The sequence below is a fragment of the Hyaena hyaena genome, unplaced genomic scaffold (genome assembly GCF_003009895.1).
Source record: "Hyaena hyaena isolate Hyena2069 unplaced genomic scaffold, ASM300989v1 scaffold_695, whole genome shotgun sequence".
Taxonomy (NCBI): domain Eukaryota; kingdom Metazoa; phylum Chordata; class Mammalia; order Carnivora; family Hyaenidae; genus Hyaena; species Hyaena hyaena.
In genome coordinates this window covers 990786-1003071 of record NW_024081326.1, presented here as the reverse complement: position 1 = coordinate 1003071, position 12286 = coordinate 990786, and the positions used below count along the sequence as shown (strand labels likewise).

Here is a 12286-nt window from a genome sequence, read left to right as displayed (position 1 = left end):
CTGTGACTCCCTCTCTCTCTGACCCTCCCCTGCTCATGCTGTCTCTCTCTCTCCTAGAAATAAATAAAAACATTTAAAAAAAAAAAAAAAAGTTGCTAAGACAGATCTTAAAAGTCTTAAGCAGAAGAAAAAAATTTTCCTAACAGTGTATGATATATGATGTTAGAAGACTTACTGTGGTAATCATTTTGCAATATATGCAATATATGCAAATATCAAATCGTGTACACCTGAAACTAAATAAATGTTATAAATGTCAGCTATACCTGAATTAAAGAAGGAAATATCCTATGGGAAGCAGCTACTAATGATTAGTTAACTTTGACCTGTTGGAATGGAAAAGATAATTAGGATAGAAAAGAAAACACCGTTGTTTTTTTTTTTAATTTTTGAAGTTTAGTTGACATAGTGTTATATATTAATAGTGTCAGGTGTACAACATAGTGATTTGACAGTTCTATGCATTTCTCTGTGCTCACCATAATTAGTCACCATCTGTCACCATACAGTGTTACTACAGTATTATGGACTTTATTCCCTATGCTGCCCTTTTCATCTCTGACTTCTTTTATAAGTGGAAGTTTTTATTTCTTAGTCCCCTTTATTTTGCCTATCAACCCACCCTCTTCCCTGTATTTATGAGTCTGTTTCTGTTCTTTAGTTTAAAGAACACTGATTTTTATGAAATACTATACATTTGTATAAGAAATCCAGAGGGTTAAAACAAACAAAAAAAATTGAGCTCATTTATTTACCAGCTAGGGAGATGAAAACAGGTAAGAGTTGAAGAGTTGAAACTCTTGAGAGTGTTATGTTGCCTTTGCATCTAATAGTTTCCTGGGCAGTATTGATACTTTATTTAAGAAAAGATAAATAAAATTTAAGCCTAGTCCTTTATTGTCTTTTAACTAATTTTTACTATACTCTCATTTTAGAGATGGGAAAACTCAGGAAGAAAGTTAAGAAGGCCAATTTCATGTGTCTAATAAGTGTTCAAGCTGAGATTTGAACCTAGGCAGTCAAGCTCTGTATAGAGACTCTGCTTGCTGGGTGTCTAACAAGAACTTAGTAGGAACTGTATTTTTGTTATTTTTTATTTTTTTGAAGTTTGTTTATTTGGAGGGCAGAAAGGAGCAGAAAGAGAGGGAGAGGGAATCCCAAGTAGGCTCATCTGTGCTGTCAGTGCAGAATTGTGAGATCATGACAAGAGGTGAAATCAAGAACTAGACGTTCAACTGACTGAGCCACCCAGGTGCCCCTGTATATTTTTTTTAATTTTTTTTATTTATTTCTGAGAGAGAGAGACACAACGTGATCAGGGGAAGGTCAGAGAGAGAGGGAGACACAGAATCTGAAGCAGGCTCCAGGCTCTGAGCTAGCTGTCAGCACTGAGCCTGATATCTCAAACCCACGGACCGTGAGATCATGCCCAGAGCGGAAGTCGGATGCATAACTGACTGAGCCACCCAGGCACACACACACACACACCCCTCCCCCGTATTTTAAAAAATTTTTTTAAAACATTTATTTTTGACAGAGGAAGAGAGAGAGAGAGAGAGAGAGAGAGAGAGAGAGAGAATGAATCTGAAGCAGGCTCCAGGCTCTGAGCTGTTAAGTCAGCACAGAGCCTGACAGGCTTGAACTCACAAACTTTGAGATCATGACCTGAGCTGAAGTCAGACGCTCAACCAACTGAAGCACCCAAGCTCCCTTGTATTTTTTTTTTTTTTTTTTTAAATAGGGAGTTTGATTGCTCTGGTGCCAGATAACCTAGTAAGTATGTATTTTTAAGTGAGATATAACTCCTGAATTGGCAGAGTGATCAGAGATTGAACTTTACATGGGAAGGTTTTAGGGATGTCAGGACGAGTATGAGATCCTGTTCTCAGCACTTGAGAACTTTTTATTTCTTTGGTATTTAATAAGCAATTTGTTCTTTTTTTTTTTTTTTTAATTTTTTTTTTTAATGTTTTATTTATTTCTAGGAGAGAGAGAGAGACAGCGGGAGCAGGGGAGGGTCAGAGAGAGAGGGAGTCACAGGCTGAAACAGGCTCCAGGCTCTGAGCTGGCAGTCAGCACAGAGCCCGACGCGGGGCTCGAACCCACGAACCGCGAGATCATGACCTAAGCGAAAGTCGGACGCTTAACCGACTAAGCCACCCAGGCACCCCAATAAGCAATTTGTTCTTATGGAACTTAAGTTTATTTAGGGAGCTTCGTAGGTATAGTAGTTAATGTCATCATAGACATAGTGTTAGAAGAGGTAACCTCAGAGAGTATCTCTTCCCTGCTTTGCAAAAGGTGTCCTGGAGCCAGCAGCTTAGCTGCATGCGGGTAGAATCTCGACCCCTGATCTAGATCTGCTGAATCAGAGTGTGCATTTTAACTGGACCCCCGGGTCATTTGTATTCAACTAAAACTTGAGAAGTACCGATACGGTCCATGTCTATCATCTTACAGCTTCGTCACCTGTAAACAGACCCTGAATGATGAAATAATTCAGCAGGTTAGTAGGAGAGCCAAGACTTGTGCCCATAGCCTTGGGTTCCTGGTAGGGCTGGATCTGTACTTTGTCGTCCATAATTAGTAGATACTTTGGAATTTTAGAGGTTTGTCTCTTTTGTAGGGCTTATTTCAAAGCTCTGAAAGGTTAAGGCACATTCAAATTCACCCCTTTGTACTTTTTTTTTTTTTTAACTACCTAGATCCTTGTTGATTGCCAGTTGCTTTAACTATATTATCAGAACACGTAGAAAAATCGTGTTGATCATAACTTAACTTTCTTCATGGATATTCTCTTCCCAAAAGATCTGTGTCATTTCTAGGTACTATAAAATACTCCTGTGTTCAGGATGTATTTTTTGGTCAGTTAAAAGTATTTTAGGGGCACCTGGGTGGCTTAGTCGGTTAAGCGTCTGACTTTCGCTTAGGTCATGATCTCGCGGTTCGTGGGTTCGAGCCCCGCGTCGGGCTCTGTGCTGACTGCCAGCTCAGAGCCTGGAGCCTATTTCGGAGTCTGTGTCTTCCTCTCTCTCTGACCCTCCCCTGCTCCCGCTGTCTCTCTCTCCTAGAAATAAATAAAAATAAATAATAAATAAATAAAAAATAAATAAAAGTATTTTAAGCCCCTACCCATTTCTTTTACCCATCATTTTTTTCAGGAATAAATTGAGACTTAGGGACAAAGCTTATTTAGTTATTGTTTGAAGAGTAAAAAACTTCAAAAACAGTTGAAATGGATGATCTTTCTTTTAAGTTGTGTTGCTTGTGTCTTCCTTACATAAATAGAAGGGAGAATGTAAACAAGCATGCATTGCTGAGAGTGCTGTTTTCTACTTTTGTCTTCACCTCTGTTTTACATTGAGCGTGATTTGCAAACATGCCCAGAATATTTCTACTCTCAGTTGCAAAAGTGATTCTCAGAAGTATTTTTATGAGGCATCTGTGGCACAGTTTTTGAAAAGCATTCAAGATAAATCACTTTACACCTGACAGAACAGATTTGCCTTTTGCCTTCTTAAAAAATTGAGATAAAGGGCGCCTGGCTCGTTCAGTCAGAAGAGCATGCAGCTCTTCATCTCGGGTTATGAGTTCAAACCCCACATTTAAGATTACAAAAAATAATAAAGATTTGAAAATTGAGGTAATATACATAGCATAAAATTTACCCTCTTTCTCATTTGTAAGTACACAGTTTAGTAGCAAGTATATTCATTTGTGCAGCAGGTCCCTAGAACCTTTCTCCTTGTAAAACTTAAACTCTCCACCTTTTAACATCACTTTTCTCATGTCCATCCAGCCACCATTTCACTTTTTTTGTATGAGTTTCAGTACTTTAGATATCCATATAAATGGGATCATACAGTATTTATCTTTTCGTAACTGGCTTATTTTATATTTTATTTTAATTTTTTAAAATTTATTTATTTTGCAGGGGGTGGGAGAGTGTGAGGAGGGGAAGGGCAGAGAGAGGGAGAAAGAGAATCTCAAGATGGCACTACTATGTTAGCATGAGCCCGGCATGGGGCTTGAAATGATAAACTGTGACATGACCTGAGCCTAAATCAAGAGTGACGCTTAACTGATTGAGCCACCTCGGTGCCCCTTTGATATTTTATTAACATGTCTTAAGAGTCCATCCATGTTGTAGCATGTGTCAGAATTTTCTTCTTTTTCAAGGATTACATGGACATTTGGGTTGCTTCCACCTTTTTATTGCATGTGTGATTAATGCTGCAATGAACATGGGTATACGATGCTTTTCACTTTTTTAAAGCAGCTTTTCTAAATCATCTGTGAATTTGTTAGTGAGGAAAACTACACTAGTTAGAAGAATTGAGTTGATCATTTCTGTCTCCTTGCCTGCTAACTGTGAAACCTTAGGTCAGATATGTAACCAACCCCTGTGAGGCTGCTGCACATCCTTAGGTAAGAAAGGGAATCACATTCATAAAGTTGTAGTAATTTTTCTTTAAAAAATTTTTTTAATGTTAGTTTTTGAGAGAGAGAGAGCATTTGAGTAAGCATGAATAGGGGAGGAGCAGAGAGAGAGAGAGAGAGAGAGACAGACAGACAGACATAGAATCCAAAGCAGCCTCCAGGCTCTGAGCTGTCAGCACAGAGTTGACGCGGGGCTCGAACTCACCAACCAGGAGATCATTCCCTGAGCCAAAGTTGGATGCCTAACTGACTGGCCACCCAGGTGTCCCAAGCTGTAGTCATTCTTAAAGTGTAGCACACATGTAAATAGGCCAATTAATCCCTTTACCTTTACATTTGGGATCACTTTAGCCATTTGCTTTCATATCTGAGTTTGTTGTTTTGGTCAGTGGTACCTGAAAAAAAATCACTGTAATATTAAATATTGGTATAATTAAGCCTTCAGCTGTACAGTGTACAGATTTTTAGCTTAGGAAGAAATAGTAACTTTAATGTTGAAAGAATAAGTTAATAGAAGCTTGAATTTTACTGTTTTATAAGTAATTTCCTGATTGTAGTTTTTAAACTATACAAACTAGTGAAAGGATCTACAAGGTAACTTTTGTTTTGAAAAGAGGTTGTTAGAAATCAAGTAAATGTACAGTTTAAGTAATGTGATTGTAGCTCTTGGTTAATCTCTGAAGAATGGGAGAATGTGGCTCATTGAAGGAGTCTGATGCCTTGGTGTTAAACTTGATGGTTTGTTGATAAGAGTTGAGAAAAGTTGCCAGTCCTTACAGCTACTACCTGTTATATTTCTCAGATACAGCTGTAATGGTTTGTTGTGCGGCAAAAAAAAAAAGACGTTATTTATCTTGTCAAAAAATTTTAAGTCGTTGTCTTTTTACACAATTGAGAGGAATTTAGGAATGTTTGTCTTCTAGGCTCATCAACAGAGCAGACGAGCAGATCGTTTATTAGCTGCAGGGAAATACGAAGAGGCTATTTCTTGTCACAAAAAGGCATCAGGTAAGTATTCTTTTAAAGAAATGCCAAGTCTAAAACTGGAGGGCAATTTCTTTTCTCCAGTATCTCTCAACAGTTTATTTAGAATGAAAGTCACAATAGTAATGATGTTGTTGGCCTACAAATACAAGGTTGACAGTATTGACCCACCAGAAGGTCAGTTTGGACTATTTGTCAAGTGAGTATGTTGCATTTCCCAGTTTCTCCTAACCTGGTCTTTTTAAACCATGAAGTTTGCATATGCAATACTGGTAAGTCACTCCTGGATACAACTTTTTGTAACCTGGAGAATCCTAAAGATAGAAGTGATTGAAAGAAATCTGCCAGTACATCTTAGTTTATGGAGAATGGATTTCAATTAGCCAGCCATTTTGGGTTATGAAAGTAATAACTAACTTAATTCTAACCATTTAATTTCCACTGAATTTCTAAGATGTTGATAATAATCTTTCCTGTGGTCTTTCTTAGTTTCCTTTTGAATATTTAATCTGTGCATTTGTGCCCATGGTGTCATGGTGATGATAGCTTTCTTTGAGGTACAAAATTTAGAATTAATGATTTCTTTTTTAAAGTTTGTTTTTTTTTTATATTTTTATTTATTTCTAGGAGAGAGAGAGAGACAGCGTGAGCAGGGGAGGGTCAGAGAGAGAGGGGGTCACAGACACCAAAACAGGCTCTAGGCTCTGAGCTGGCAGCCAGCACAGAGCCCGACGCGGGGCTCGAACCCACGAACCGCGAGATCATGACCCAACCGAAAGCTGGACGCTTAACCGACTAAGCCACCCAGGCGCCCCTAGAATTCATGATTTCTTAACAGACACCTAAATTTATCCCAGTCAGTCCCACAGTCTAGCATATGTTGAGCTCAGAAACCGATTTCTGGGGTCTACTTTGTACAAACTGGTTTCAGTTGGCTAATTAACCTAAAAGCTTTGGGGAGGGAGTGTTTTACTTATGCTGCATTCAAAATAGGCCACCTTTCTTAGAACAAATCCTATAGTCTTTCTGCTAGAGGAAGACACTTTCTTTTCCTTCTAGGCCACTGCAGTGATTAAAGCCAAGTTCTTTCTTGGCAGGGTCTATGCCTTCAATGTTGCCTTACTGCTGAAATAACACACACTGGATACTGGTTTGAATAAGTCCTTTTATGTCAGTGATTTTTGCTCACATGTCCGTGATTTTTAGGAAAAAATTCAAGTCTTATTAAAAAAAATTTTTTTTTGATGTTTATTTTTGAGAGGGAGAGAGCAAGCAGGGAGGGGCAGAGAGAGAGAGGGAAACACAGAGTCTTACGAGGGGCTTGAACTCACCAACTGTGAGAAATCATGACCTGAGCCAAAGTCAGATGCTTAACTGACTAAGCTACCCAGGCACCCCTCAAGTCTTATTTTTAAAGAATGAAGTTTGGTGGTGGTTTTTTTTTTTTTTTTTTTTTTAATGATTTATTTATTTCTGAGAGAGAGGCAGCGTGAGCAGGGGAGGGTCAGAGAGAGAGGGAGACACAGAATCCAAAGCAGGCTCCGGGCTCTGAGCTAGCTGTCAGCACAGAGCCTGACGTGGGCCTCGAACCCACGAACCGTGAGATCATGACCTGAGCTGAAGTCGGACGCTTAACCAACTGAGCCACCTGGGCACCCCTTAAAGAATGAGTTTTGCCACTGAAGTGTACTCCTTCAGCTGAAGGGCTGAGTTCATAATACATACTCTGTAAGTCTTTGTGAATTTTTATGGGGAGTTTTACAGGCAGCTTTATACAACATTAAACTTGGCAGCTAGTGCTCTTTAAATCTTTCATAAGCCATATTTTGTTTTGAATGAAATTGTTATAGTCACTATACAGAAAAGTCAATGTACTGGGTTGCCTGAGTGACTCAGTTAAGTGTCTGACACTTGATTTCTACTCAGGTCATTTCAAGCTCCACATCAGGCTCTATGCTGCTGAGCCTGCTTGGGATATTCCTTCTCTCTTTCTTTGTCTTTCTCTCTCTGCCCCTCCTCCGATCACATGCACTGTCTCTCTCAAAATAAACTTAAAAAAAAAAAAAAAAAGACAAGACAGTGTATTACACTATTAAAAAACAAAAACCAAGTGTTGGGGATGAATGCCACAGTGAAATAATACTTCGGGTTAAATAACCCAGAGTCTTCATGGTTACCTGTATATAAAATACATTGCAGTGTAGTGATCAGCATATGTTGTGCATTGAGTGGCAGGGGATTTTGAGTATATAAAAAGGAGAAATGTTTCTTTCATTCCTAATCTACTTCCCTGTCTTTAAGAAGTAAAAACTGATGTTGGGTTTTACACGCCTTTCCCCACTTTCTCAGTATCCACAATCTGTGACATTCTCAGAAGAAAAGATAAAGGTATCCTTTTGGATCCCATTAGTTTTAATTAGGGACATAGAACTCAAGTGTGGTCAGTTAATCCCACTGAGCTGATTTGATTTGGAGTTTAGACTTGGTTAAAAATAGCCTTGTGTGTTTCTTAGAGTGGAGTTGTGAATGTAATGCTAGTTTGAAAATTGACATGGTTGGAATAAGCTTAGTATTTTCTAAATGGACTCACATCTAGGGTTTATAGCAGAGGTGTTTTGGGAGGTATGGATGTAAATATATTCTGAGGGGAATTATTTTAGAAATATAGGGGAGGGGCGCCTGAGTGGCTCAGTTGCTTAAGCGTCCAACTCCAGCACAGGTCATGATCTCACGGTTCATGGGTTTGAGCCCCACTTCAGGCTCTGCTGACAGCTCAGACTCTAGAGCCTGCTTCCAATTTTGTGTCTCCTTCCCTCTCTGCCCCTCCCCTGCGTGCACACGCTCTCTCTCTCTCTCTCTCAAAAATAAACGTTTAAAAAAATTGTCTTAAAAAAAAAGAAATATGGGGGGGGGCACCTGGATGACTCAGTTAAGCGTCCCGACTTCAGCTCAGGTCATGATCTCATGGTTTGTGTGTTCGAGCCCCATGTCAGGCTCTGTGCTGACAGCTAGCTCAGAGCCTGGATCCTGTTTCAGATTCTGTGTCTCCCTCTCTTTCTGACCCTCCCCTGATCACGCTGTCTCTCTCTCTCTCTCTCTCCTAGAAATAAATAAAACATTAAAAAAAAAAAAAAGAAATATGACAGGGAAGGTCATCATCTGAGAATGACTGATGAAAAGGAAAGCCTGAAATAGAGAACTTAAGGGCAAAGGAGGTGCCTTTTATCCACCTATCAAAGATCAGAGGAGAATCTGAGACGTAAACATTTATCCTGAGATTACATGGCTAAACTGCATTAGCATCTATACTTTGTGGTCTTCCGATGGATTTTTTTTTTTTAAGTAAGCTCTCCACCTGATATGGGGCTTGACTCACGACCTCAAGAAAGTGTAAGAAACCACAAATTCCCAGGGCTCCAGGATTGTCAGAAAAATCTGTTGCTTAGAAACCTTGATTAGCAGCTATAGCTGGATTGAATTCCTGCTCATAGTCTTATACAGTCCACTTGCCTAAATGGTTTTCTTTGACAGACAGCAAAAAGAACAAAAGCTTAAATGCAGAGTTGATAATAGCCATTTACAATGCTTAGAAGTCCAGCACTTCAGAAGAAGAGCAGACCTCAAAATTCACAGTGTCTGCATATAGTTGGTTGAATACCTGTCTTGATCTGGACCTTCCCATGAAGCTGTGGTAGCAGGAAAATGATTCTGAGCCGATCAGTCTTTGTCATTCATGGGCAATATTGTGCTGTGTGTGTGATTTTTCAGTTGTGACTCTGGAACAAATTCATGACTATGCAATCAGATTAAATTTTTTTCCTTTTATTAAGACCCAAATTTTATTTATTTAGTAATCTCTGCACCCAGTGTGAGGCTTGAACTCACAACCCCAAGATCAAGAGTCACACTCTACCAACTGAGCCAGCCAGATGCCCCTTTAAGACCCAAATTGTAAATTGAAATGTGGGAAATACTTTAAGTGACAGTGTGACTGTTGTTGATTGTTTTGGCTTTGGACACTTATGTCCTTGGGTTTTCTCTACTGTCATGTTATAGTTTCAAGGTTCTACAAAGGCAGTCCAGTTGGTTTAAGCCTGGTTTTATGAAACTGTTCCATTTGTGTAAAAAGCAAACTGTAGTTCAGGTGGGGAGACAAAGGTATATGGACATAATAGGAGAGATTTTTAAGGGAAGTCCATCCACACTGTATCAGTGCAATAGATAGAATGTCTCAACAGCCTTAAAGATGAAGAAAAGGAAAAAGAAATCTGTATGCAGTTATACAGACCTACTGTAGGAATAAAGGACAAAAAAGTTGAGGAAAAAATTTAAGTATGGCTAGACAAAGGCTATAGAGCCACCTCTATTTTCTGTTGGGGAAGAAACATCCAGTTAATCCGTATCTTGAAGATTGTAGTAGAACCTGGCAGGCAACAGTTCTAAGTCATGAACTCAAAATCATTAAAATATTTGGCTTAAGACGACAGAAACATTGCCTTGTAGTATCTGCTAAAAGACATAAAGGAATTTAATGTAGGGATGAGAGATATGGAAAAGTTGATAATAGGCAAGAAATAAGAAATGGAAATTGTGCATGATCTATTATGATACTTGTTTATACTTTTTTGTTCCAGGCAGCATATAAAAGGCCTTACAAAGGAATACAACAAAATACAAAATGTAATTTAAAAAAAGCAGATGAGGAAACCTTAGGTAAAATGAGGAGTGCCTGGAAATATAGTTTACAAAGTGCACTGTAAGTTCTTGCTTATTTCATAGAAGGAGAATTTGGCTTTAAGCTTTCTAGCAGTTAGGAAAATTATAGATTTTTATAGTGACTATTTAAATTCAAGTAAATTAAGTCACCCAGGAACTGATGACCCTACGCTCACAGAGAACTTGAAGCTTATTGAGTTATTGACTATTTAGGGTCTTAATAAAAGACATTACACTGTCCTCAACAACTTAAATATATCACCGAGTTCTTACAGCTTTTAACTACCTGATTCATGCATAGTAGAATAATGTAGCTCAGCAGCTCAGAAATAATTCAATAAAAGTAGTTTTATTGAAAGAGTCAAAATGATATACTCCAAGTATTCATGTGGTTAAAAAGACACCTGTAATTAATCTCTCGATATTTTTGTGATCGTAATGAATAGTAAGGTTTTGATAGGTTCTTGTTTTAATCTCCCTAAGCCTATTTTTCTGATTAGTCCATCTTTAATTGTGAAATCTACAAGGATTTTGAAGAGCAGACTCCTTCAAGATGGGGTAGAGAATATCTACAGTTGATTACCACTGACTTTTCAAGTTAAGGATCCTGTCATCTTGGGGACACTTGGGTGGCTCAGTCAGTTAAGCAGTCAGCTTTTGGTTTTGGCTCAGATTTAATTCCTGCAGCTTTGTGGGTTCAAGCCCCATGTCAGGCTCTCCCCTGGCAGTGAGGATCCTGCTCAGGATTCTCTCTCTCTGCCGTTTCCCCACTTGCACTGTCTCTGTCTCTCTCAAAATAAATAAAACTTTAAAAAAAAATCCTGTCTTCTTAAAATCTCCACCTTGTTTTCTTTTCAGGAACTGGATAATTATGTAACAGAATTGCTTGGAATTACTTCTAAAACCAGTTCTTTTTTGTCATAGGAGTATTAAAACTCTGACCTATTGATTGCAAAATTATGACACTCACTAATGTACCTTGTTTTTTTTCTTGAACCAGCGTATCTTTCTGAAGCCATGAAGCTTACACAGTCTGAGCAGGTGAGACAATTAATATTTGCATAAAAGTTAGAAAGATTTTCTTGTGGAGACTTGAATTGTGTGTAAAATAAAGTATCGTGCCCTTCTCAAAACACTGTAGTCAAAAATATATTAAATGGAAAAGAGAAGAGTACTTCAGAAATTAAAACTACTGTCAGTGTCCCAGACATGGCCTGCAGAAACTTCTGTTTTCTGTTAGTTATGTCTAGGTCTCAGATCACCAGATGTTTTCCTTAGAAACTTCTAGGGCCTTTCCTGATCATTAACCCATTTGAGCATTAGCTCACAGAAGGTAAGCAGGCCTGGCCAAGGGGACACCCGTTGGACTTCTCTTTGTTGCCAGAAATAATTTAAATCTGAATTTGTCTTTTCCTGAATTCCTAGGCAGTTCTGGTACCTTTACATTTGTTGCACTAGTGGCTTTAAATGTTCTTTGTTTGGGGAGGGCCTTCCTAGGTATTGAGAGTACCTTCATCCAAAGATGATTTTCTCATTATGGAAGTGGCAGGGTACATAGGAGATACTCTGTAAATGTTTGTCTAGTTGAATTAAGGAGGTCTTTTCTGTGAGGGGATGTCAGTGGCAGGGAGAAAATAACACTTCCTCAAACTGAACCAAGAGAGTCTGAAAGTTGTGTTTTATTTTTTGTACTTCCTTTTGACTGTATAGAACTCCTCATGTTAGCCACATATTACAAACATTCACTGAACTTTCTGAGCCCCTAAATAAAAAGGGATTTTAGCTAGTCATAGTATAAATGCTGAAAGAAGAAAGTTTTCTAGTTTTAAGCTGAATACAAATGCCATTTAATTTTTAAAAATCGTATCAGATAGAATTCTATTAAATCACATTGTCTTTTTTAGACCAGTGTTTTCCTCATTAAAAAAATTTTAAAGTACCCAGTGTGGGGGTGCCTGGGTGGCTTAGTCAGTTAAGCATCTGACTTTGGCTCAGGTCATGATCTCATGGTTTGTGAGTTCGAGCCCCCACATTGGTCTTTCTGCTGTCAACACAGAGCCTGCTTTGAATCCCCCTCCCCTACTCCTTCCCTGCTCTCTCTTCCCACTTTCAAAAATAAATGAAAACATAAAAAATTTTTAAAAGT

The 12286-nt window shown here is 38.5% G+C and overlaps 1 protein-coding gene across 2 annotated transcripts in view; it reads left to right on the top strand.

Annotated features, from left to right (window-relative positions):
• The window catches only part of NRBF2 (nuclear receptor binding factor 2), a 37468-nt gene that overhangs the window by 13628 nt on the left and 11554 nt on the right, over positions 1-12286 (top strand). Inside the window, exons 2-3 of one of the 2 annotated variants that reach the window (XM_039217461.1) lie at positions 5364-5448; positions 11141-11181. In XM_039217461.1, coding sequence (XP_039073392.1) covers positions 5364-5448; positions 11141-11181 — 126 coding nt within the window. Of the gene's footprint in view, positions 1-5346; positions 5449-11140; positions 11182-12286 lie in introns of both variants that reach the window. The other variant, XM_039217462.1, reaches the window with a different exon arrangement.